The 23377-nt window shown below is 48.0% G+C and overlaps 1 protein-coding gene across 1 annotated transcript; it reads left to right on the top strand.

The window, feature by feature from the left end:
* Positions 1-3878: 3878 nt before the first annotated feature.
* On the top strand, positions 3879-7808 carry LOC135828018 (uncharacterized protein K02A2.6-like). Its single transcript, XM_065340455.1, has one exon. The coding sequence runs from the start codon at positions 3879-3881 to the stop codon at positions 7806-7808; it is 3930 nt and encodes a 1309-aa protein (XP_065196527.1).
* The last annotated feature ends 15569 nt before the right edge of the window (positions 7809-23377 follow it).

Raw genomic sequence — 23377 nt, 5'->3', positions numbered from 1 at the left:
ACGATGCGACACCAACTTGTAGTCTCGATATTACTCGCTGCAGGCTTCTCGTTTCTACTAAATTGGGTGCTGTCACACAGACACAAATTCCAGCAATATTACTCCGCTGGGCTGTCATTTGCCACTTCGTTGCCGTCAGCTGCCCCATCTGGCACCTCGCTGCCACTAGAAACGTCTTCCTCCTCTTCCATTGTTGCCAAACAACATCAATGTACACGAAAGGAATAAACTTTATTATTATTATTATTATTTCACAATCACGATGACATAGTGCCAATAAGCATGTGATGCGGGCGATTTTAACCAGCCATGGTGGGGACAACTGAGAAAAAGAAGGAGAAGAAAAAGAGAAAAGAAAAGAAAACAAAAGGAGTACTATAGGAACCTGGAGAGAGCAGTATGAAGATTAGGCTAGCAATGGAAAACAACGAATTCAATTCAATTCAACTTAGGCGCGGGCAGAATGGAACAAAATGCAGCGAAGGTGTCACGAGACTTTACCTCCTGCGGAAGCCGAGACCAATGAGAATAGGACTTGAACAGAGGGGATTTTAAAAGGATCGATGACCTGGCAAGTGGGAAATGGAGAGAACATCTAGTACGCGAGCTATTATTGAACCAGCTTAAATGCGGAAGTGCATGAGGAGGAGCAAGTTGAAGCTTAATACGGTGAATGAATTTGCATGCCGAGTGGGGAAAGCGTTCTGAGAGAGGGGAAGAGGAAGCCAAAATGTATAGCGTCTGAGAGGAGGTCAGAGGGGGCATGCTAAATATTAATCGAAGTAATTTACGGTGGGTGACTTCTAACCGATGCATAAGAGCGGAGGATAGACCGGAGGACCAAACGAGAGAGCAGTAATCAAACAAAGGAAGAACATAAGAGTGATAAATTTGTATTCGACAACCATGGTGTAGACGGGAGATGTGAGGAGAAATGCAGCCTATCGAACTTCAATAAGGGGTCGTCCGTATTTTTCGAAAAATTAAAAAATCCGTCCTCAGGCAGAAAGGGCCCGGGGGTGGGTGGTCAAGAGCGCTGGCGGAATTTAATTTTTCGATTTTTCGTACTTTTTTTTTTTTTTTTTTTCGTCAGTGACTTTCATACACTTGTTGCACTGACATGTATATATGTAGTGCACTGTAGACGTAGTGTAGGATCGCAAACACCAGTATGATATACCGGTACATGACTCTTTTGTAGTTGTAGGACGGGCATGGCCGTCGGTAGACCTACTCACTTTACTTAGCTACTAGTACTTGACATACATGTACCTGTACATGTACATGTAGGTGCAATCAGTGAACATGGGGTCAGGAGTCAGGAGTTCTTATTTTCGAGCTGGGCATCGGTTAAAATCAAAAAATTAATGGGAAAAAAATGGGAGGTGGGTGGGTGGGTCAGAGACAATTTTGCACGAGGACGGATTTTTTAATTTTTCGATAATTACGGACGACCCCTAAAGTGATCACAAAACCCCAAATCCATATTGTCGTCAACGTCGTTATCTTCTAAAAAATAAATTATTTTTCCTCACTCCACCCGAAATCGTACTTTTGTGCTTACTCGTCCGATGCACACCTCACCACTCGCGTAAAAATATTTGTTCTCACAGAGGAATTTGGTCGAGAAAAGAAGCCCTCCCGAAGGTCTCTGGATCGGTTCTGGAACGTCCAACAAGCGAAAACGTATCCTTTGTGATGCCCTTGACCAACACTGTAAGCGGCGACTTGTCCCTCCGAGAGTGCAACGGCACTTGTGATTTTGAGTTTTGGCTCACGGACTATTATACTAATACATGTACTTCAGTCTTCAGACTGTTCAGTACAATCATACAGTGTAGTAGATAGTAGACAATCATTGCACAATCATGTAGTAGATCTACAAGTACAAGCAAGAGTACATAAACCAGAGTGTGCAACTGTGCATATCAGATCTGAAACAGCGCAGTTCGTGCACTACGGCACCCTGATGAGGTCAACCAAGCCGCGACTTGCGTACAGCTCAAATTCTCATGTAATTATAGCAATAAAAACTGCTTTATGGCAGTTTTCTAAAAAAAGTTATTGTGTTCTAGTCCATGGACCCCGTCTAAAAAGTAAGAAATTAAGGAAATGGGATAGCCGAAAATTAAAATTTCACACAAAACCTCACAATAATCACACACAGGATGAAAAGCGAGAAGACCTTTTCCCCTCGTGGTCCTCTTTCCTATTCATGCATGTTGGCGCAGTACTCGTACAAGTCCCCCTCGAAGTGTCAGACCAAGATGGACTCTTGGTCAGACTAAACAAGTGTTGAAAGCAGTATTTTTTTAACTAAGATCCTCAAGTACTAAATATTGCAACAGAGCTTTCGGCCATATTTTCAATTCATTGCATTCCCAACTCATCACAACCACGCGCTCTTCAGCCGAACCATACAGACACCAGCAAGGACACTTCCGTTGAGAGATAATAATTATTGCTCCACGCCTCTAGACAGCTGTTTCGCTCCCTGTCGGAGCTCATCAGTAGAGGATGATGATGATGATAATGGAGGAATGATCATTCTTATACACAAGAAATGGCGCAAGTGCGCGCTTTCCACATATATCAATGGCATATGCAAGCTGCTAAAATGGTAAAGTGTGAGAACAGCGATAAATAATCATAGTACGCGCTCATTGGTGGAGAAACACACCACACAGGCGACGAAAATCTTACGCGGAATACTGATGCCAAAGGAAAGTACATGTATGTTGTTTATTATTATGATGTTGCAATGTCCATGTATGCAGGCCAGGCGAGACTCACCGCCGAGATCCCCCAACGCGACAGGCTCGGTTGCCGTTCAGGATTCACACCGACCTGTCCGCCCGTCAACAGGATCGACAGCGGGAGGCCCCACTCACGACTACAAGTTTCATGGTGTGCATCGACATCGGCATCAGTGGGGCCTCCCGCTGTCGATCCTGTTGACGGGCGGACAGGTCGGTGTGAACCCTGAACGGCAACCGAGCCTGTCGCGTTGGGGGATCTCGGCGGTGAGTCTCGCCTGGCCTGCATACATGGACATTGCAACATCATAATAATAAACAACATACATGTACTTTCCTTTGGCATCAGTATTCCGCGTAAGATTTTCGTCGCCTGTGTGGTGTGTTTCTCCACCAATGAGCGCGTACTATGATTATTTATCGCTGTTCTCACACTTTACCATTTTAGCAGCTTGCATATGCCATTGATATATGTGGAAAGCGCGCACTTGCGCCATTTCTTGTGTATAAGAATGATCATTCCTCCATTATCATCATCATCATCCTCTACTGATGAGCTCCGACAGGGAGCGAAACAGCTGTCTAGAGGCGTGGAGCAATAATTATTATCTCTCAACGGAAGTGTCCTTGCTGGTGTCTGTATGGTTCGGCTGAAGAGCGCGTGGTTGTGATGAGTTGGGAATGCAATGAAGATCCTCAAGTGTTGTGATTATTGTGAGGTTTTGTGTGAAATTTTAATTTTCGGCTATCCCATTTCGTTAATTTCTTACTTTTTAGACGGGGTCCATGGACTAGAACACAATAACTTTTTTTAGAAAACTGCCATAAAGCAGTTTTTATTGCTATAATTTCTTTTGTTTTTTTAGCTAAGGATATTATTATAATAATTGTGTCACCAATGGTGTAGTGTATGTGTAGGTGCATGACATCATTATTGTGTGTACACCAGTCCGCATGCGCGGTCTCTGAATCTGCATAACTTCTAGTGGAGCGGGGTTCTTTTCCCGCGCCTTGCTTGCTTTCGGACTGTTCTTCCAGATGTACTTGTAATGGTAGTTTTCTCCGACCCTGTGATTGTGCTTTGCTGAACCCGATATAACAAGTGGCGACGAAGATCGGATCATGGCGCTGCTCGGAAACCTGGGCCCCTTCACATCTACGGATGCTGATGACTGGGAGTCTTATCTGGCCAGGCTGGATCAATTCTACAAAGCGAATAAAATTGAGGATGGGCGGAAGAAATCTGTATTCTTGACAGTTGTAGGAGAAAGTGTTTTCAGGTTGCTAGTGACGCTGATCGCACCAGCAACACTGGATGACAAGTCCCTCTCAGAGCTGCGACAGACTCTGACTGCACACTTCTCCCCTAAGCGTCTGACAATTGCGGAACGCTACAAATTTTGGAGCCGCAGCCAGCAGGCAAGTGAGAGTTATCATGACTATGCCGCTGAGCTACGACGTTTGGCAAAGACCTGTGACTTCGGCAATGGTCTGGAAGATGCCATCCGCGACAGGTTCGTCTGTGGCATACGAGACGCTGTCGTTTGTAAAAAATTGCTGACCATCGATGCCCTCACTTTGGAGACTGCTCTGAAAACGGCTGCAGCTCAGGAGGTGGTCGATCGCGAGGCTGCGCGCTTGATGGCCGCGGGTAGATCTACCTCCGAGTCCAGCGATGTCCATGCCGTTTGGCACAAGAGACAGCCACCTGCACCTAGACAGCGAGGCAAGTCCGGAGCCAGCGCTAGCAGCACTACTGACGGGGCTGCGCCTTGTTATCGCTGTGGCAATAAGGACCATGCTCCTTCACAGTGTCGCTTCAAGGCTTCCGAGTGCCACTACTGCCACAAGCGTGGGCACCTCGAGAAGGTGTGTCGTACGAAAAAGGGCGACCAACACCAAACCAATTTTGTATGTGAGGAGCATGAAGTTGGTGATGTGTACTCCGTAGAGTCCCGTCCCAAGCTAACTGTGAATTTGATGTTAGACGGGGTGGAAACGACAATGGTGCTCGACACTGGAGCTGCAGTGAGCCTTATGTCACGTGAGACGTGGGACCGTACCAGTGACAAACAACTCGAACCGGCTAACATCAAGCTGCGCTCGTACACAGGTGATGAAATCAATGTGTTGGGTCAAGCCACAGTGGAGGTATGCTATGATGGCCGTACAACGCCATTGCCACTGCTCATTGTTGAAGGCGAGGGTGCTACACTGCTCGGAAGGAATTGGTTGCCACACGTCCGACTCGACTGGTCATCCGTGTTTGGGGTTGACGAACCTACGGATGGACCCGATTTGGAGCGGATAGTTGCGGACAACGCGACCTTGTTTGACGGCCACGTTGGTGAGCTGCGAACAGGCGCATCTACCTTGCATCTGAAAGAGGACGCACGACCGGTGTTCAGGCGTCCCTATTCAGTGCCATACGCTGTCAAGCCCTTGGTTGAGGAGCAGCTCAGGAAGATGGAGCAGCAGCACATTATAGAGCCTGTCAAGCACAGCGAGTGGGCAACACCAGTAGTGGCTGTTCCAAAGCCCGATGGCTCAGTTCGTCTCTGCGGTGACTACAAGGTCACTGTGAATCCCCAACTACGAGTGGACCAGCACCCACTGCCGACAGCGCAGGACATTTTCAGCTCCCTGAATGGCTGCAAATATTTTGCGAACCTGGATTTGTCGCAGGCGTATCTGCAAGTGCCGTTGGATGAGGCGTCCCAGAAGATGACTACCATCAACACGCACAAGGGCCTGTACCAGTTCAATCGTCTGCCCTACGGTGTTGCATCGGCTCCAGCGGTGTTCCAAGGAATCATGGACAAGCTCCTGGTTGGCTTGGAAGGCGTGTCCAAGTACCTGGACGACATCCTGATCGCTGCACCCACTCGCAGACTACTGCTGGAACGTCTGAACACGGTGTTGTCGATTCTGTTGCAAGCTGGTCTGAAGCTAAAGAAATCGAAATGCATGTTCTTCTCCGACTCAGTCCAGTACCTCGGCTTCAAAATTGACGCGTCGGGTCTACACGCCACCGATGAGAAAGTGCAAGCGGTTCAGAACGCACGTGCACCGACGAATGTCACGGAGCTCAAGTCATTCTTGGGTCTGGTGAATTATTATGGCCAGTTCATTGAGAACCTGGCTTCGCTCGCACAGCCTCTCTACGATCTCCAGAAGCGTAACACCGTCTGGAAATGGCAAGCGCCACAGCAGCAAGCCTTCAGAGCTTTGAAGTCAGCTCTGAGTGCACCACCAGTTCTAGTTCATTATAGCCCTTCGCTACCGCTACGTCTGACCTGCGATGCATCAGGCACAGGAATTGGCGCTGTCTTGTCCCATGTGATGCCGGAAGGGCAGGAGCAACCAATCGCATACGCCAGCCGCTCTTTGACAACCAGCGAGCGCAATTATAGCCAACTGGAACGAGAAGCGCTTGCTATCGTGTTCGGTGTCACCAAGTTCCACTTGTACCTCTATGGACGGCACTTCAACCTGGTGACCGACAACCGCCCTCTTGCCGTAATCTTCGGTCCAAAGAGAGGCATCCCCTCAATCGCAGCCATGCGGTTGCAGCGTTGGGCTGTAACACTATCAGCGTATCAATACGATGTGATGGTAAAGACGACTGAAGCCAACGCCAACGCTGATTACCTGTCACGCATGTCGCTTGATTCGCATAGCGTTGATGTGTGTGAGGTGTCTGAGATTCTGACGACTCACCAGGATCAGCTGCCAGTCCTCGCAGCAGACATCAGTGCAGAGACGGCCAAGGACATCGTGCTTAAGCAGGTACTGCAGCATGTCGCCAATGGTTGGCCCGAGACTGTCCCCTCAGAGCTGAAGCCCTTCCACCGCATCGCAGAGGAGCTCACAGTAGTGCAGGGCTGCCTTCAGCGAGGATTTCGCACGGTGGTGCCCAGCACGCTTCAGCCCCGGCTCCTTCAAGAGTTACACATTGCACACGCTGGTATGGTGCGCATGAAGGCTTTGGCAAGGAACCATGTATGGTGGCCAGGTCTTGACAGCGACGTGGAGCGAGCCGTCCGAAGCTGCCATGCATGCCAAGTGAACAGGAATCGTGATCAACCAGTGGAGGTGACACGTTGGCCCAATCCAGCAGCACCCTGGAGTCGCATTCACGCCGATTTTGCTGGACCAATGGAAGGACGAATGTATTTGATCGTGACTGATGCATTCTCCAAGTGGTTGGAAGTGATTCCTATGTCCTCCACCACCAGCAAGACGACTATCGCAGAGTTCCGGAAGCTGTTTGCGGCGTATGGTTCTCCTGATGCAATCGTGACGGACAACGGCCCGCAGTTCACGTCCGTGGAGTGGAGCAACTTCATGGCTGAGAGAAGTATCATCCACCTGCGCAGTGCACCATACTTCCCCGCAACCAACGGAGCTGCAGAACGCTGTGTCCAAACATTCAAAGCTGCCTTGTTGAGTGAGAAGCGTGGTCTACTGTCCTGGACCGAGGCACTGCAGACGTTCTTGGAACGGTATCGCTCGACTCCTCACGCGACAACAGGAGAAACTCCATCGGCATTGTTCCTTCAACGGGAGCTCAAGACCAGACTGCACCTGGTACAGCCGCAAGCCAAGAATACCACCACCGCTGCCTGCCACCAGCCGCCAGCAAAAGGGTTGGACGAAGGCAGCGCCGTCTATGCGCGGATGTTCAACCAGCCTCAGAAGTGGTCAGCTGGCACCGTATTGCAGCGGAAAGGCACCAAGTCTTTCGAAGTTAAGCTGGCCAATGGTGTCATTGTGCGTAGACATGTGGACCAGCTGCGTGTTCGTGATCCTGCAACGACTCCTGAGCTTCCCTCTGATCCTGAGAAGGTAGTTCAGCAACGTGATGCTCGGACGCCATCAAGGCGCACTGAAGCCACAGCGCTACAGGGACTGAACTATTCTAGAGCACCGCTCTGTTCTCTTGTTCATGTTCAGCCGCCTTCTCATAATGCTCACTCTTCGCACACTGTCCTTCCCTCTGTTAGGCTCTCCCTTGTGTTTTTGAAGGGGGAGATTGTAGTGTATGTGTAGGTGCATGACATCATTATTGTGTGTACACCAGTCCGCATGCGCGGTCTCTGAATCTGCATAACTTCTAGTGGAGCGGGGTTCTTTTCCCGCGCCTTGCTTGCTTTCGGACTGTTCTTCCAGATGTACTTGTAATGGTAGTTTTCTCCGACCCTGTGATTGTGCTTTGCTGAACCCGATATAACAAATGGAATGCCCTAAATGATGGCCTACATGTAGCGCCTCTACACGTGCATCATATCAAATTCAATACCGTATTATACGCATTGATGTGCAAGCCTTTTCTTGCAGAAAATGGCACTAGTCTAGCATATTCATGTTCTTCTGCAGGGGAATCATATGGGTAGTGGCGGTGATACTTTTTTTTAACACGCAGGTCATTCTGTGGATGTTGCTGTTGCAGAATTTCATGTCATAAAATTGTCTTGTCTTTCAGAAAATTCAGATGTCTACACCCTAAATCACATTTTACTTGAGAATTGTAACCAGGTGCGTGCCGCAGATGTTTTTGTTGATTCTGTGTTTATAATTGTAGTCATGGGTTGTCGTGATAAGGTCATCCGGCATGATATTGTACTGAAATCGTAATCCTGTTGATGTCGATACAACTTTTGGAAGTAAATATAATGGTTGGAGGTACTGAGAGATAAACAAGGCACTCCATAATAATAAAATGGTACACGACTTTGGGGGAGTATGAATGATATCCAGTCAAACCTCTTTAGGATGAACATCAAGGGACCGATGGTATTTGTAATAATAATAATAATAATAATAATAATATCTTTATTAGGATGACCCAGAGGCTTGTCGCCTATCAAGGGGTTCACCGCTTTGAAGGATGTACATGTACTTGTGTTGTTCTGTGAGTTTGTCTTAATTAACTCTATTTTATAACGAGTGAATGCAATTATTTCTCCAATAGAGACACGAATAGATTTCTTCTACAGCGAAAGATTCTAAGCCAGACCAAACCATTGACTCGTCTTGTATGAAACAAATGAGTCACTGAACCTTTCTTTAGCAACATGACGGCAACTGAAACAACAACAGAGAAAATACGGTACATGTACAGCACATTCTTGCAGGTACGAACAACAAACAGATTGCAGATCGTAATTCTTGCTCTGCCGGCACGCAACTTTATTTAGGGCAGTGCAATCTCGGGTAATCATCTAGTTTAGGGTCCCAAATTATTTCGCACTTTCCCAGTGTTCTCTGTACTTTCTGTGTACGTGAGAGCGTGTCAACCCTAGAAATTTGCAAATCGAGATCAAAAACACAGTAGCTGTTGATATGGATTTTTTTCATCAGAACCGATCAGACAGGGTATTGCTGATGCTGCGGAGCAGGTAGCCGATGGTGTTTCGTTCCTCTGGAACTCTTTGCCTCCACACGAACTCGCAGAGGTAGGTTGGAAACAACTCCCGAGACGTGCCGAAGTTGCGTTGAGCTGGCGCTTTGCACGCATCTACGTATTCTCGACATTGTTGCCTGGTATGGATGCTCTTGACATAGTGGCAAGGTCTGCATATCCAGCGAAACCCATCGTGGCTTTTTTCTGCCTCCTAGTGAGGCCACATCGCGCACCACATGTGTCACAGAGTATTTCGTTCCTGATAAAGCGCCGAGCGGCAAGGAACTCGAGTTGGCCAAGTTGGGTCCTGGTAAAGATCGGCACAAGGGTGAACACGGTCCACTGCTCCATCAAAATTGCATCATTGTCTCCCTGAGGGACGGCATTCCGTATCGGCGCACCGGGACGCCCAGCCATTACCACAAAGTCAAAGGAAACAACTCAGTACTATTAGGACACAAAACTTCGAAACACACTCAAGCACGCTCTCACGTACACAGAAAGTACAGAGAACACTGGGAAAGTGCGAAATAATTTGGGACCCTAAACTAGATGATTACCCAATCTCGGCGCTACTCACAAATCAAACAGCCCAGACTCGAGTAAACAAATCCAATCGTACGAGATTTTCACGAGACGAGACTGCACCCATTGGCTTGTTTCGTATGAAGCAAACAACAGGCGAAGCGCCAGCACCGAAAAAGAGCCCTAAAAGTTGCACTTTTATTTTCCAAATCCGACCCCAGGCCCGGGAAATTTGAAACTCAGCTCAATATCGCCAAAAAGAGACTATTTTATCCCTTGCTCACAAGAGCTTCCCTGGTGGTATCGTCTTGTTCCGAGGCAATGTTTGGGAAGGTGCGGGCATTAGCTGCCCTAAGTTTCGCGGAAAGCTCCAAGCGACATCATTTTCCTCGCTTTCTCGCCAGAGTTTTCAAGACCGACGCAACTCGTCGTCAAAAAGTACTCAGCGTGGATTTCGTGCCGAATTCCGCCCCAAACAATTTAGGCTGACCTCTCGCCACCAATCGAACCCACTGATATGTATCTACCTATACACGAGCAATGGTTTGAGCCCAAAGAAGGACAACTTCACAACGAGCACACTTTCTGAGGGTAATATTTTCTATGTATATCAGTATTAGAACACCATCAAGACGACAATTTGACCAGCAGAAAGACATAAAGTTGCACTACAAATACAGCAGCTGTATAAACATTAATAATTGAACAGAAAACTATGTAACTGGATCCCACCAAAAACAGTAAAGCATCCCAAATAGTATGCGCATACACATATACATGAAGGAAGGCTATGTTGCCACCATACACTGGCTACGCACACGGACATAATTCTGGAGAGCTGAGCATCAGCGTGCGCACACCCCCCATACACACATCTGCATGCACGCGCGCACACACACACACACATATACACATGCACGTGCGCACACACACCTGCCCTGTGCTGTCGAGCCACTGCCACAAGGGTTGCGTGGGCCTCGAAGGCACCGGAGAGAGAATAGGAGAACGCAGTCCCATAGATACACACGCACGCACACACAAACACACACACACACACATGTACACAACACGTGCAAGTACACAAGTGGCAGCTTACTACAAGAGAATCACACAAGCTCACATGTGGGCATGAACTGTATTCACAGTTGGTCATACTGTCTTGGGCATATGAGGGAGGAGGAGGAGAGCGAGTACGTGACTCAGACACAATGCGCTTCGACATGCTAGCACATGCACCGGTTTCGGACAGTGGCAGAACGTGACGGAGAGAGAGAGAGAGAGAGAGAGAGAGAGAGAGAGAGAGAGAGAGAGAGAGAGAGAGAGAGAGAGAGAGAGAGAGAGAGAGAGAGAGAGAGAGAGAGAGAGAGAGAGAGAGAGAGAGAGAGAGAGAGAGAGAGAGAGCACCAGCGTTCCAGCTCAAGCTCCAAATTACTAGTTGCTTCTCCTGGTCACATGGTAAACACAGAAAAGGGCTCAGGCAGCGCCGAGGCAGTGCTTGTACTTGGTGCAGTGTCGTGAGCAGGATACACTTCCAACATCTCTACACAGTATAGCTCTTCAGGCGCACACGAAGACTCAGAAACCGGAATATACTTTACATGATGATTGAAAGTCCAGCAGCACAACAAAACTTCCAAGGACTGGTTCGGCACTAGCTTCCGTCTCATTGGCGTGTGCCCAGCCAGTTTTGGAAAGAAAGAGTAGACGTTCATTCCTCGTTCAACCTGCAATGAACTGGAGACAACACAAACCAAGAAGACGACGATGGTTGTCATCAGCTCATGCGTTCACCACCGCAGTGCTACCATTCACTTTCCTGCTCCAAATGCACTACCAGGCTGCATGGTACTACTGTCGTGGACATGGAAATCAGGTCGCACGTATAGCGGCCCCAGGGCGCTGGCCATGCAGCCGTAGCACGGTTTATCATGCGCTGCTGATGGTCGCATTGGATCAACATGTGCACTGCATGCAACGTTCTGTACGCGCTGAGGGCGCCGGCCCCGGTCAATCGACTGGATTTCCATGTCCGCGACAGTATGATGTGTCGATAATAGACCGTGATTTGCATTTTCCAATGATTAGGACTGATATTATTTCTATTATTCACACTTAGAAAGAAAACAAGGGGCAAGATTTGATATGGATTATGTGGTTGTTGGCTATGTCACCATTTGAAAGAGGGTTGCAACCGTGATAGCACTGTAACATGAGTTTAAACCTACGTATTGAATGGTATACTCAACAGTTGGCGAGCAGAGAATTTCGTGCCGAATTCCGCCCCAAGGTTGTGCACAGCAAACAACTTGATATATCATTAGCCCTACCCTTGTGCTATACGTACCTGTTGTGCCGATCGAGCCTGAGCCCTCTACTCGACTCCACGGTCCAATGACATTCGGTCATCATGGCCAAATTCAAGTCACTCAAGTGTTGAGAAGTGTCTACGTCGTCGCACACGGCATGTGTCGACATACGAAAATATGTATACGATAGAGAAAGAACTACTGAAGAGCAACCAACTGGTTTCAGCATTCTCCTTCAAAGGATAGGTCGGTGGCAGAGGACCAAAGCCGGACAATAGTTGGAAATTCTCAGCATTGAATTTCTACAGGCTGTAGATACCTGGAAAAGCTCGATTTCCCGCCACGGAAAATAAAAAAAGTCTTGATTTGGGGTGCTGGCGCTTCGCCTGACAAGTCACTGAATGCATGAACCTCTCCATAATGGAGATTTTCCCTGATATGCGAATTTATTTTGCATACTCGGCCAATGCGTCCTTGAACCTTTCCCTCCAGATTGGGAACTGCCAACGATGCTATGCCACTGCAAAATTCAGATTCTACCCTATGATCGGAGCACGGAATGCCGGAAGCAATCATGACCAGTGCCTTACTTGTAACGCACCAATGTACAATGAACATGAGTATTTCGACAACACATCTAAGCCTCAGCAGCAACATAAGCCTTACCGTCAAGAAGGTGAACTCGCGTTCTTCGCACTGTTGGCAAGGGCAAAGAGATACGAATGGATCTAAATCCGAATAAAATCAGCACACGTTTCCGTAAATGAAAGGGTGAGCATAAGCAAATGAATCGAAGGAAACTGGTCAACTCAGAGATCACCTGTCATTGAGTATTCCGTAAAAGGAGACCTCGACAGCAGAAAAGCTAAATTTAGAAAAGAGATCCTGTCAGCTTTTCCATTATTTATTGTATTCCACCTATAATCAGCACACTTTTCGTAAATGAAAGAGTCAAAACAAGCAAATGAATCAAAGGGAACTGGTGAACTCACCTGTCGTTGAGTAATATTCCGTGAAAGGAGGTCTCAGCGGAGCCGAAGCGAAATTTTCCATCGGAAGCCTCAACAGAAATAAGCCAGGACACGAAATATCCGAAACAGCTCATGCAAGAAACAGTTCCAAAGAAGGAAGGGCCTCGCGCATGCACATCCGAAAACGGACTGCATGCATGCACTGCATGCACAATGTCTGCCGTGCACGTGCACAGCACGCGGCTACCACGCGTTGGTAGATCTAATAGGGCTGTTAAGTGTGACGTCACGGCTCCTTCGATACACATAGCAACGGAGAGCACTGGGGACAAACTGTTGTCAATTCACAATGTTGTCTATTCACACACCAGAGAGACCAGTTTACGAGAGTTGGTAAAGTATATATTATCTCACGACGAGGACAGAATTATTCGACATCAACATTAGGGAGTGGATTCTTCTTCTGACTAGATTACCGAAGTTTGGTTATCTTAGAGTGAACTAGAATAGAATGTACGGTACAATGCATGAGCGCGCCCATTTAGCTGGGCGCGTATATTATGTGTATAGCCCGACTATGTACACTATAAAGGGATGTAATTAGATCAAATGTACGGTGGGTTTTATGTGCAGGGGCAGAAGGAGGGAAAACGGGCTACAAATGTGTACGGTATTAATTATAACATGCAGGGGCAGCGGGGAAATGGGTCAAATATGGTTATAAGTGTGTACGTACGAACTACTGCATGCAAGGCTAGGGATAGGGGTAGGGGATAATGGGTCAAATATGGTTATGAAGTGTGTACAAACTAATGCATGCAGGGCCAGGGGTAGGGGGTAATGGAATGCGTATGAACTACAGCATGCAGGGGTAGGGGGTAATGGAATGTGTACGAACTACTGCATGCAGGGGTAGGGGGTAATGGAATGTGTACGAATTACTGCATGCAGGGCTAGGGGTAGGGGGTAATGGAGTGCGTATGAACTACAGCATGCAGGGGTAGGGGTAGGGGGTAGTGGAGTGCGTATGAATTACTGCATGCAAGGGTAGGGGTAGGGGGTAATGGAATGTGTACGAATTACTGCATGCAGGGCTAGGGGTAATGGAATCATGCCGGGGTCGGGATCCAAATATGGGTGTGCGTATAACATTACCTCCCCCCGTGGGGAACAAAAATCGTGTCCCCACGATCTAGGAACGAAAAATTGATAATACTACAAATGAGGCATGCATTTTAACTAGCACACATATACGGACATGTAAACCACTACGCACATACGAGTCTGACATGCACGCATTCCGCAGACACCCGCATGTACAAACAGAACACGTGTAAGGCAAGTGAATGACAGAAAGAGATGTAGAGAGAAGAAAGAGGGAACCAAAAGAAGAGTAGGCGCAAGCAGAGAAGATCAGGAGTCGCACAACTCAGAACGAACACAAAACAAAACACAACCACAAGCACACAACAAGAATGCAAAAGCTGTTGGGGGAAACTCAACAGCGAGGACGAACACTCAGCTGGAGGCGTGGAAACAAAGGGGCCAAAGGTGAGAGAAAGAACCTAGGGGAGTGATGATTCCTCTCACTTGGGAAGGGGCTAAACTCCACAGCGAGGACGAACACTCAGCTGGAGATGAAAAGCAAAGGGGCTTAATTAAATGATTGTGGGAAGGGTAAATAGAGGGAACTTTGGAAGTTGGGAAATCGCAAAGTCTGAATGAAAAAAAATATATAAACCGTGACAGTTGGAATTGATAGGGTCAGTTGGCGTGAAAATATTTAGAGGGGGAAAGAGGGAAAAGGGCGTGGAGGATTCAAAACAACTCGACACGGATGGAAAGGAGGAAGGGGCGTCGAGGATTTCTAAACATCTCGACACAAATGGGAAAGAGCGTGGAGGATTCAAAGCATCTCGACACGGATGGAAAAGGGGGAAGGGGCGTGGAGGATTTCTAAAAGCATCTCAACACGGATGGAAAGGGGGAAAGGGCGTCGAGGATGCACAACCTCTCGACATAGCAAACGTGTATGAAGAACAAATATTACCACACAGGGAAAATAGGAGGGGAAACACAGTCAAGGGTTGTACTCTTCATCGGACCAGTCGGCCTCTGAAACCAGTTCTGAATCCTGGTTGAAGCGATCGAACCGGCCAGACGGGTTCGACGGTGGCGGTGGTGGTGGAGGTGTGGTCGGGGGACGTGGTATCGCCCGGGGTCGGGCCCGCTGTTGAAGGCGAGCTGCGGCCCGTCGCCGAGACCTGGCGATGAAAGCGGGGGTGCGACAACGGCGGGTTTGGCGTGTACGGCGGCGTCGCTCAATTGTCCGTCGAGCATCCTCCGGTGGCATTAGTGGGCGTGGTGGTGTTGTGTGCTGGGAAGGGTGTGGTGGAAGTAGTTGAGGGTGTTGCTGGTGGTGTTGCTGGTGGCGTTGCTGGTAGTGATGTCGGTGCTGATGCGATGAAGGAGGGGGTTGGTCGAGTTGCAGGGTGATGGTCCTGCACACCACGCGCAACCGAAACCAACAGAGAGAAAAACAAACACGCCACACCGGACACCACAGCAGACACACCAACATCCACAGGTCAAACTCGACAGCGAGGACGAACACTCGGCTGGAGATTAAAACTTAAGATGACGGAGGGGACTTCGACAGCGAGGACGAACACTCGGCTGGAGATTACTTTAAAAAAAAAATGACTGAGGGACACTGCAACAGTGAGGACGAACACTCAGCTGGAGGTCTCAGAATAAGGGTGTGAACGACGAGGGCAGGCGGGGAATGGTGACTCCCGCCATTATGGGAGCTGGAGGTGGGTTAACCGGGGCGTCCACAGGGGGAAGGTTTACGGGTCCAAAAATACGCTTTAATCTATTCCTGTGGACGGTCATAACGGTGGTGCGGCGGGCTGAATGGACACCAAGCCGCTTAATGGTATAAACCAGGGGGGAATGAACTACAGAAACTTGCCATGGACCATCCCAATACCGGAACAACTTAGGACTGTCACCAGCCTGGGGGTGTCGGTAAAGCCAAACAAACTGTCCTACTTTCAAGGTATCGGCATTGGCCTTCAGATCATAGTTGGTCTTAGCACGGCGGTGGCCAACATCCAAATGTTCTCTGACTAACCTATAGGCCGCCTCTAAACGTTCCCTCAAACGGATAACATAGGAGGTAGGGCTGAAAGTGACAGGCGTAGGGTCTGGGGTGGGGCATAACAAATCTAGGGGCAGACGGGCCTCCCTTCCGAACAGTAAGAAGAATGGGGTATAGTGAGTGGAATTATGCACACTCGTATTGTAGGCCAGTTGTGCCAGCGGCAACCGTTCATCCCAAGAATCACAATCAGCTGAATCAATGAAAGCTCGGAGCATGACTTGAATCGTGCGGTTAGCGCGTTCAATCATGCCATCACACATTGGGTGGTACGGGGTTGTCCGAGTCTTTTTCACATCAAACCGTTTGCACAATTCTAGAAACAGCTGTGAGCAGAATTGTGATCCTTGGTCGGAATGGATTTTCTCAGGAGCACCGAAACGTACAAAAATTCGCTCAACTAAGGCCACGGCAACGGTTTGGGCAGTAATATTGGGTAATGGAATGATCTCAAGCCATTTGGTAAAGTAATCCCCAATGACGAGAATATACTTATTATTATTGGAAGTGGAAGGTAAGGGTCCCATAATGTCCAGGGCAATGGTTTCGAACGGCTCGCCAGCTTTTACGTGAGACATGCCCGCTCGAGGCAGTGGCCGAGGGTTCTTACACACTGCACAGACATTACAGTTGCGGCAATACAAAGCCACACTAGTTGACATATTGGGCCAGTAGCACGTTAAACGTAAGCGGGCTAGGGTCCTATCGACTCCAAAATGACCAGAGGAGGGGTGGTCATGGGCTAAGGCAAGTACCCGGTCACGTAAGGAGGTAGGGACAACCAGTTGTTTGTAAGACTCCCTATCCAGAGTTGCATCAATAATACGGTAAAGAATGTTATTGGAAATAGTAAGTTTGCTTTGTTGGGTTAACAAAGTACGGACAGTATTTGAATCCCCCTGGAGAATAACTGCACAAGGTTCATCATTTTCGGTACTTCGGGCATCTTGTAAGCGTTTGACGACTAGACTGATGTCGGGGTCATCTGCTACGGCTTTGTGCCAGAGATCGGAGTCACTGTCATCTAGATCTACAGTTACGGCACGCACGTGGGCATCCGAAAGAACCTCATCGGCCGTGGATAAAATCGCACCTGCCGGTTGATCGAAGTCTATTCGGGAAAGAGCATCAGCGTTTGCGTGCCGGGCACCAGGGCGATGTTCAATTTGAAATTCATACTCTGCCAAATGCTCATTCCATCGCGCTACTTGACCTTCGGGAGATGTAAAAGTTTTAAGCCAGGTTAAAGCAGAGTGGTCTGTACGCAACAGAAAGTGGCTGCTCAGAAGGTAAGTACGGAAATGGTGGGTGGCCCAGACAATTGCTAACAATTCACGGCGGGTAACAGAGTAGTTGCACTCCGTCTTGGAAAGAGACCTACTAGCAAATGCAATGGGGCGTTCCAAACCAGCACTGTCAATTTGTGAAAGGACAGCACCGAGGCCAAAATTGGAAGCATCAGTGTCCAGAATGAAAGGTTGAGTAAAATTGGGAAATGCCAATACAGGTGCTTGAATAACGTTCTGTCTCAACGCCTCAAAAGCCTCCTGTCGTTCGGTATTCCACACGAACTTAGCACTTTTCTTGGTCAAAGCAACAAGTGGGGCAGCTTTTTCAGCATAGTTCTCAATGAAACGGCGGTAATAGCCAGTGAAGCCCAGAAAAACACGAATGCCTTTAACTGTGGTGGGGGGCTTCCAAGAAACAACAGGGGCAAACTTCTCAGGGTTAGCAGCAATGCCCTGTGATGAGACTAGAAAACCAAGGTAGGGTACGGTCTGTCTCAAAAGCTTGCATTTACGGGGCTTCAACTTCAACCCAGCTCGACGTAAAGCGGACAAGACTTTACGGAGACGGTCAAGGTGTTCGTCAAAGGTACTAGAAAAAATGATGACATCATCTAGATAAATCAGACAGGCGTCAAAGGTCAAGCCGCGGAGGGTTGCATTCATGAGTCGCTGAAAAGTGGCAGGAGCATTGGTCAGGCCAAAGGGCATTCGCGTGAATTGGAATAAACCATCGGGTGTGCTGAAAGCAGTCTTCTCTTTAGAATCTTCGGCCATTGGCACTTGCCAATACCCAGCTTGGAGATCTAAAGTACTGAAAAAGTGGGCACCCCAAAGATGATCCAGGGTATCATCTATCCTTGGGAGAGGATGGGCATCCTTCAGTGTCACTGCATTCAGCTTCCGATAGTCTACGCAAAATCGGGTAGAACCATCAGACTTGGCTACTAAAACCACTGGACTAGACCAAGGGGAGGCACTGGGCTCTACTACATCATTATCTAACATGTCTTGCACGTGTTTCCGTACTTCATTTGCCTTGGTAGGGGCCAAACGTCTCGGGGCTTGATTGATGGGACGGGAATCACCAACATCAATCGTGTGAGCTGTTGCAGTAGTGCAACCAATCTCCGTGTCGTTTTGGGCAATGACATCCGCAAACTCGTTCAAGACATGTTTTAGTTGGGTCAACTGGTGCTCAGAGGCGGAGCAGCCAGAAAAATCAAATAATGTTGAAACGTCTACCGATTGTTGTGGGGAAGTATGTACGTTATTGCAAAAATGGTGTTCAGGTGGACGAGGGCTCTGGAAGAAGTCGTCCCCAGCACTATCCCCAGTAGCAATCGGAGTGGAATGGTGGTAATTAACAAATTCTGGGGGTCTAGTACCGTGGAAATGGACTCCAGAGTTACTAATTACACTATCCGGGGTCTCATTACGGGGAGAAAATGTTCTCTCTTCGGAGGATACAGTGGCAGATGTTGATGGGTTTGCCGCTCCTTCCACAGGAGAACCTGTGGGCGAAAAATCGTCCAACTCAGCGAATGAAAAAGATTCCATTCCATGCCAAGTGGCGATGGGATGATGCTCACGCAAAACTATCGGGGAATCTGACGGATTCAGTAAACGAACAGGAACTTCGCCGGCAACACTCGACTTGACCAAGGTAGAACCTACTAGTACAGAACTGCAATTAGGGGAGGGCATTCTCTCAACCAAGCCAGTCGAGTAAGAACATGCAATTCTGCCTATGGCAATTACTTCTGAACGAGCTGGGATGCTCACAAGCTCATTCAAAATTACATCGCTACCTTGAACTGGAGACTGTGGCTCCACAGTTCTGCGGGGGAAATGCACCAGCTCATGCAAAGTGTCAGCAGTGTCCTGAACTGGAGACCGCGGCTCTACAGTTCTACGGGGGATGTACGGTACTAGAGGAGTCGAACTTCCACTCCAGCTCAACGTACAATTACTCATGTTCAAAATTATGCCATATTTAACTAGTACGTCTGCACCTAATAAGAAGTCTTCATGTAAATGAGGGACTACAATGGCTGAAAATTCCAAGGGGGTGCTGGTCTGGTCTAGCTGCAATGAAAAGGTAACGGCTCCCGAAAATTCCATGGGGCGGCCCTCTGCAGAATATAGACGCCTTACACCTAATAAATCTTCAACGCTGTGGTAATCCGGAAAAACATCAGACTGCTTAAGGACACTTTCGCTAACTAGGGAAACAGCGGCACCCGTATCAATTAGAATACGGCGTATGTGAACAGGGGTAATTGAATTATCAGCTGTATTGGAGAACTCAAAAGTACCGGATACGTAAAATCCGTTAGAGCGTGCAGAAACATTAGGGATGGTCAAGTCGAGGTATTCCTCATCGTCAGATAAGTCATCGTGAAAACCAACTTTTTCAGCAGGTAACACGGGCGTGGTATCAAAATTGCTTTCCATCATTACTTGGACCGGAGACCAGAAAGGCAAAACAGGCGTTTCGTCTAAATTCTCGGCCATGAATAATTGAACAGCGGAGTCGAGCGGCAAAACGGGTGTTACATCCGTATTTTCATCCATCAACATCTGTAGGGCATTAAGACTACTCTGGGGGGTGTTGTAAACAGGACGTGGAGGCACAACTGGAAGAAGGGGTTCATCCTCATCTTCTTCAACATTATGCAAAAGGGGAACATGGGCCTCCAAGTCATCATCACAACACTCTAAATACTTAGAATAAAGGGCTTCCCGCGGAGATTCATCCACAAGCACCTCATAACCAACAGGTGAGTCCTCGTCATACCCAGAATGAAAATCAGCATCACTCAAGGGCACAGCGGACTGCAACAAACCATCAGCCTTACTTTGAAAATTATTGGAACAATTAGAATCCTTATCAGATGGGAAAACTGACAAGCTTTCATTACTAGAATACTTATGTGTAGCGGAGTCATCGGCAGGAACTTCAAATGGAGTAGAATAATCACAGTTACGGACAAGCTTTGAAGAATCTGCCTCAGTAACTAGTTTAAATGGCTATTATAGAAGCGGGTGGGGTGGGAAGATGGGCCAGGAGGACGAGAACCATTCCTGTTGTCCCTAAACTCAACTCGACTGTTATGTGGACGGGGACCATGACGAGGAGGACCATACCCGGAACCTTGTTTATTTCGGGGTGGAGGGGGACCATAAGCCATCCCTTGATCGGGACGAGCAGCATAGGATGCATCATGATCAAAATTACGGGGAGGACCATGTAGTATAGGGTGATCGTGATAACCCGACTCAAAAGAAGGTGGACCCGGGACTGAGCCACGAGGAGGGTCATAACGCCTAGCATAATTATCGTGATAGGGGGGCTGATAACCAGACTCAAAGGAAGGTGGGCCCTGGACTGAGCCACGGGGAGGGTCATAACGCCTAGCATAAGTATCAAGATGGGAGGTCTGGTAACCGGACTCAAAAGAAGGTGGACCCTGGACTGAGCCACGGGACGGGCCTGTGCCATAAGAGCGGGCAGAATTAGAGGTAGGTTCATTATGGGAAGAATCGTACTGGGGTTTACGGCCTTTATGGGGATCACCATTAAAAGTACTAACAGGGACAGACAGGCGAGTCTCGAGTTTCTCTACTGCCAAACAGAGACGGGTGAGCGTATCAGGTTCATTATTGTACTGCTGTGCACGGGAGGTACTACTATTACCCTTTGAACCAGACCCAGGGGGACGCTCATCTCGTACAGAAGACACAGCTGCACTGTACGGATCATGACTATGATTACGCTCATGTCTGGCAGAGGCATCAGCAAATGAATGTGCTTCCAAATACAGAGCCCTACGCAGTGCATCCTGCATGGTTTCAGGTTGGCTATCCCTAACCCTTGCACGCAATGACTCGCCTAAAGCCTGAATGAAAGATTCCATGGCATAATCATCCCTCTCTAGTACTCCTGCTCTGGGATAAGCCCTGGCTGTCAACAAACGAATGTCGTCGGCTAAAGTCGACAACGATTCCCCATGTTGGCGGCGTTTCGTACGTAGCTGGGTTCTACGGACGTACTGGGCTTCGATTGGCATGTATCGCTCAGTAAGGATTTTGCGAAGGGTGTCATACTGCCCACATTCTACGACTGTTAAACTTAATAGAAAACGTGCAGCACTGTCACGAAGTGACCTCTTTAACAATACAAGTTTACAGTGAAGTTTGCGTGCAGCATCTTCATCCTTCGCCTCCAGAGCAGTCAGAAAGGGGTTATGAGTAACGGGAGTCCCAACATCTGAACCACGACCAAGGGGACCCGGACACTGATAGTCTTTAGTGGGGAGGGAGGCATCTGGCTTACTACCACTGGCACTAGACTTGGACTTTGTATCATCAGCATAATGAATCTTTGGTGTTGGAATATCGTCAGGTGCGTAAGGACCGTCCGAACAAGCTTCAGAGTACCGAGTATAAAATGTAGCCTCTTTAGGTGGGGCCGGGGTAGACGTAACAGGAGATGGGGTAACCGTATAGTGTGAACCAGATGCTTCCCCTCGGGTTCTTATGGGGGCTGGACGGACAGGCCGAGCCAGAACGGTAGTATCATCCCAACCATTGGCATCACAAGCATTATCGAAATCTAATAAGAATGCTTCGAAATCCTCGTTCTCTTTGCCTGAGAATGGACGGGGCATTATCCAAGAAGATTGACTTGACATATTGAATAGTTTTTTTTTTTTTCTTTTTTTTCAAGATCAAATGTGGAAGACCGAACAGGTTCGTACTAAGTATGCTACGCTAGACAGTAAGGCTGATAAGTCTGATGCACCCGAAACACCACAAAAGGACACCAATTAACACACAAGGAAAACGAACAAGAACACAACGGTAGGCAGAAGCACTTATGACTAATATGATACACAAACTTATCGAAGTTACTCACGCGGGGAAGTGAAAGGCACCGGGAATATTCATTAGAGCAGTCGGTAGAGCGGAGGGAGTGGGTAATTAGAACCAAAGTTGGGCGCCAATGTTGTCAATTCACAATGTTGTCTATTCACACACCAGAGAGACCAGTTTACGAGAGTTGGTAAAGTATATATTATCTCACGACGAGGACAGAATTATTCGACATCAACATTAGGGAGTGGATTCTTCTTCTGACTAGATTACCGAAGTTTGGTTATCTTAGAGTGAACTAGAATAGAATGTACGGTACAATGCATGAGCGCGCCCATTTAGCTGGGCGCGTATATTATGTGTATAGCCCGACTATGTACACTATAAAGGGATGTAATTAGATCAAATGTACGGTGGGTTTTATGTGCAGGGGCAGAAGGAGGGAAAACGGGCTACAAATGTGTACGGTATTAATTATAACATGCAGGGGCAGCGGGGAAATGGGTCAAATATGGTTATAAGTGTGTACGTACGAACTACTGCATGCAAGGCTAGGGATAGGGGTAGGGGATAATGGGTCAAATATGGTTATGAAGTGTGTACAAACCAGGGAGTCGTAAAAGCCCGGGAGAGGACACGGCACACATTCCCAGAAAACATCTTTGCCTCGCGCTGCCGGGGAACGCTGCCAGGGAACGGTGTTGCGAGGCAAGGAAATTATTATTTTCGAAAATTGTGATGTCTTCTTGAAATACTAATTGGGACATTCTCCGATTTCTCTTAGAGCACGGAGACGATTGCTCCGTCGAGTCTTCTGATCTCTATTTTCATCCTCAATTCTTCCAGCTGCCTCACTCATTCTCTCTCAGTTTATCGAAGTTAATTTATTCTGAGGCGATGGAAATGCAAGATAAATCCCTAATTGTACTTCAATTTTATTTGAGTTGGGGTGAACGAAATGAGATTTGTGGAAAATGACGCCACTTCCCGTGTTAGCCGCTGGTCGTATCATACAGCCCATATTCCATTGCAGGTGATGGGCGAACGTTCGTGTTGAGATCCGCTGAGTTTCCTCGTACTCGTGGA

Source organism: Sycon ciliatum, chromosome 12, assembly GCF_964019385.1.
Source record: "Sycon ciliatum chromosome 12, ocSycCili1.1, whole genome shotgun sequence".
Taxonomy (NCBI): domain Eukaryota; kingdom Metazoa; phylum Porifera; class Calcarea; order Leucosolenida; family Sycettidae; genus Sycon; species Sycon ciliatum.
The sequence above is the reverse complement of the archived record's forward strand: the minus strand, read 5'-3'. Positions and strand labels throughout refer to the sequence as shown.

What these genes read in the sequence shown, in the direction of transcription:
- LOC135828018 (XM_065340455.1), top strand. Translation starts at nt 3,879, where the DNA reads ATGGCGCTGCTCGGAAACCTGGGCCCCTTCACATCTACGGATGCTGAT.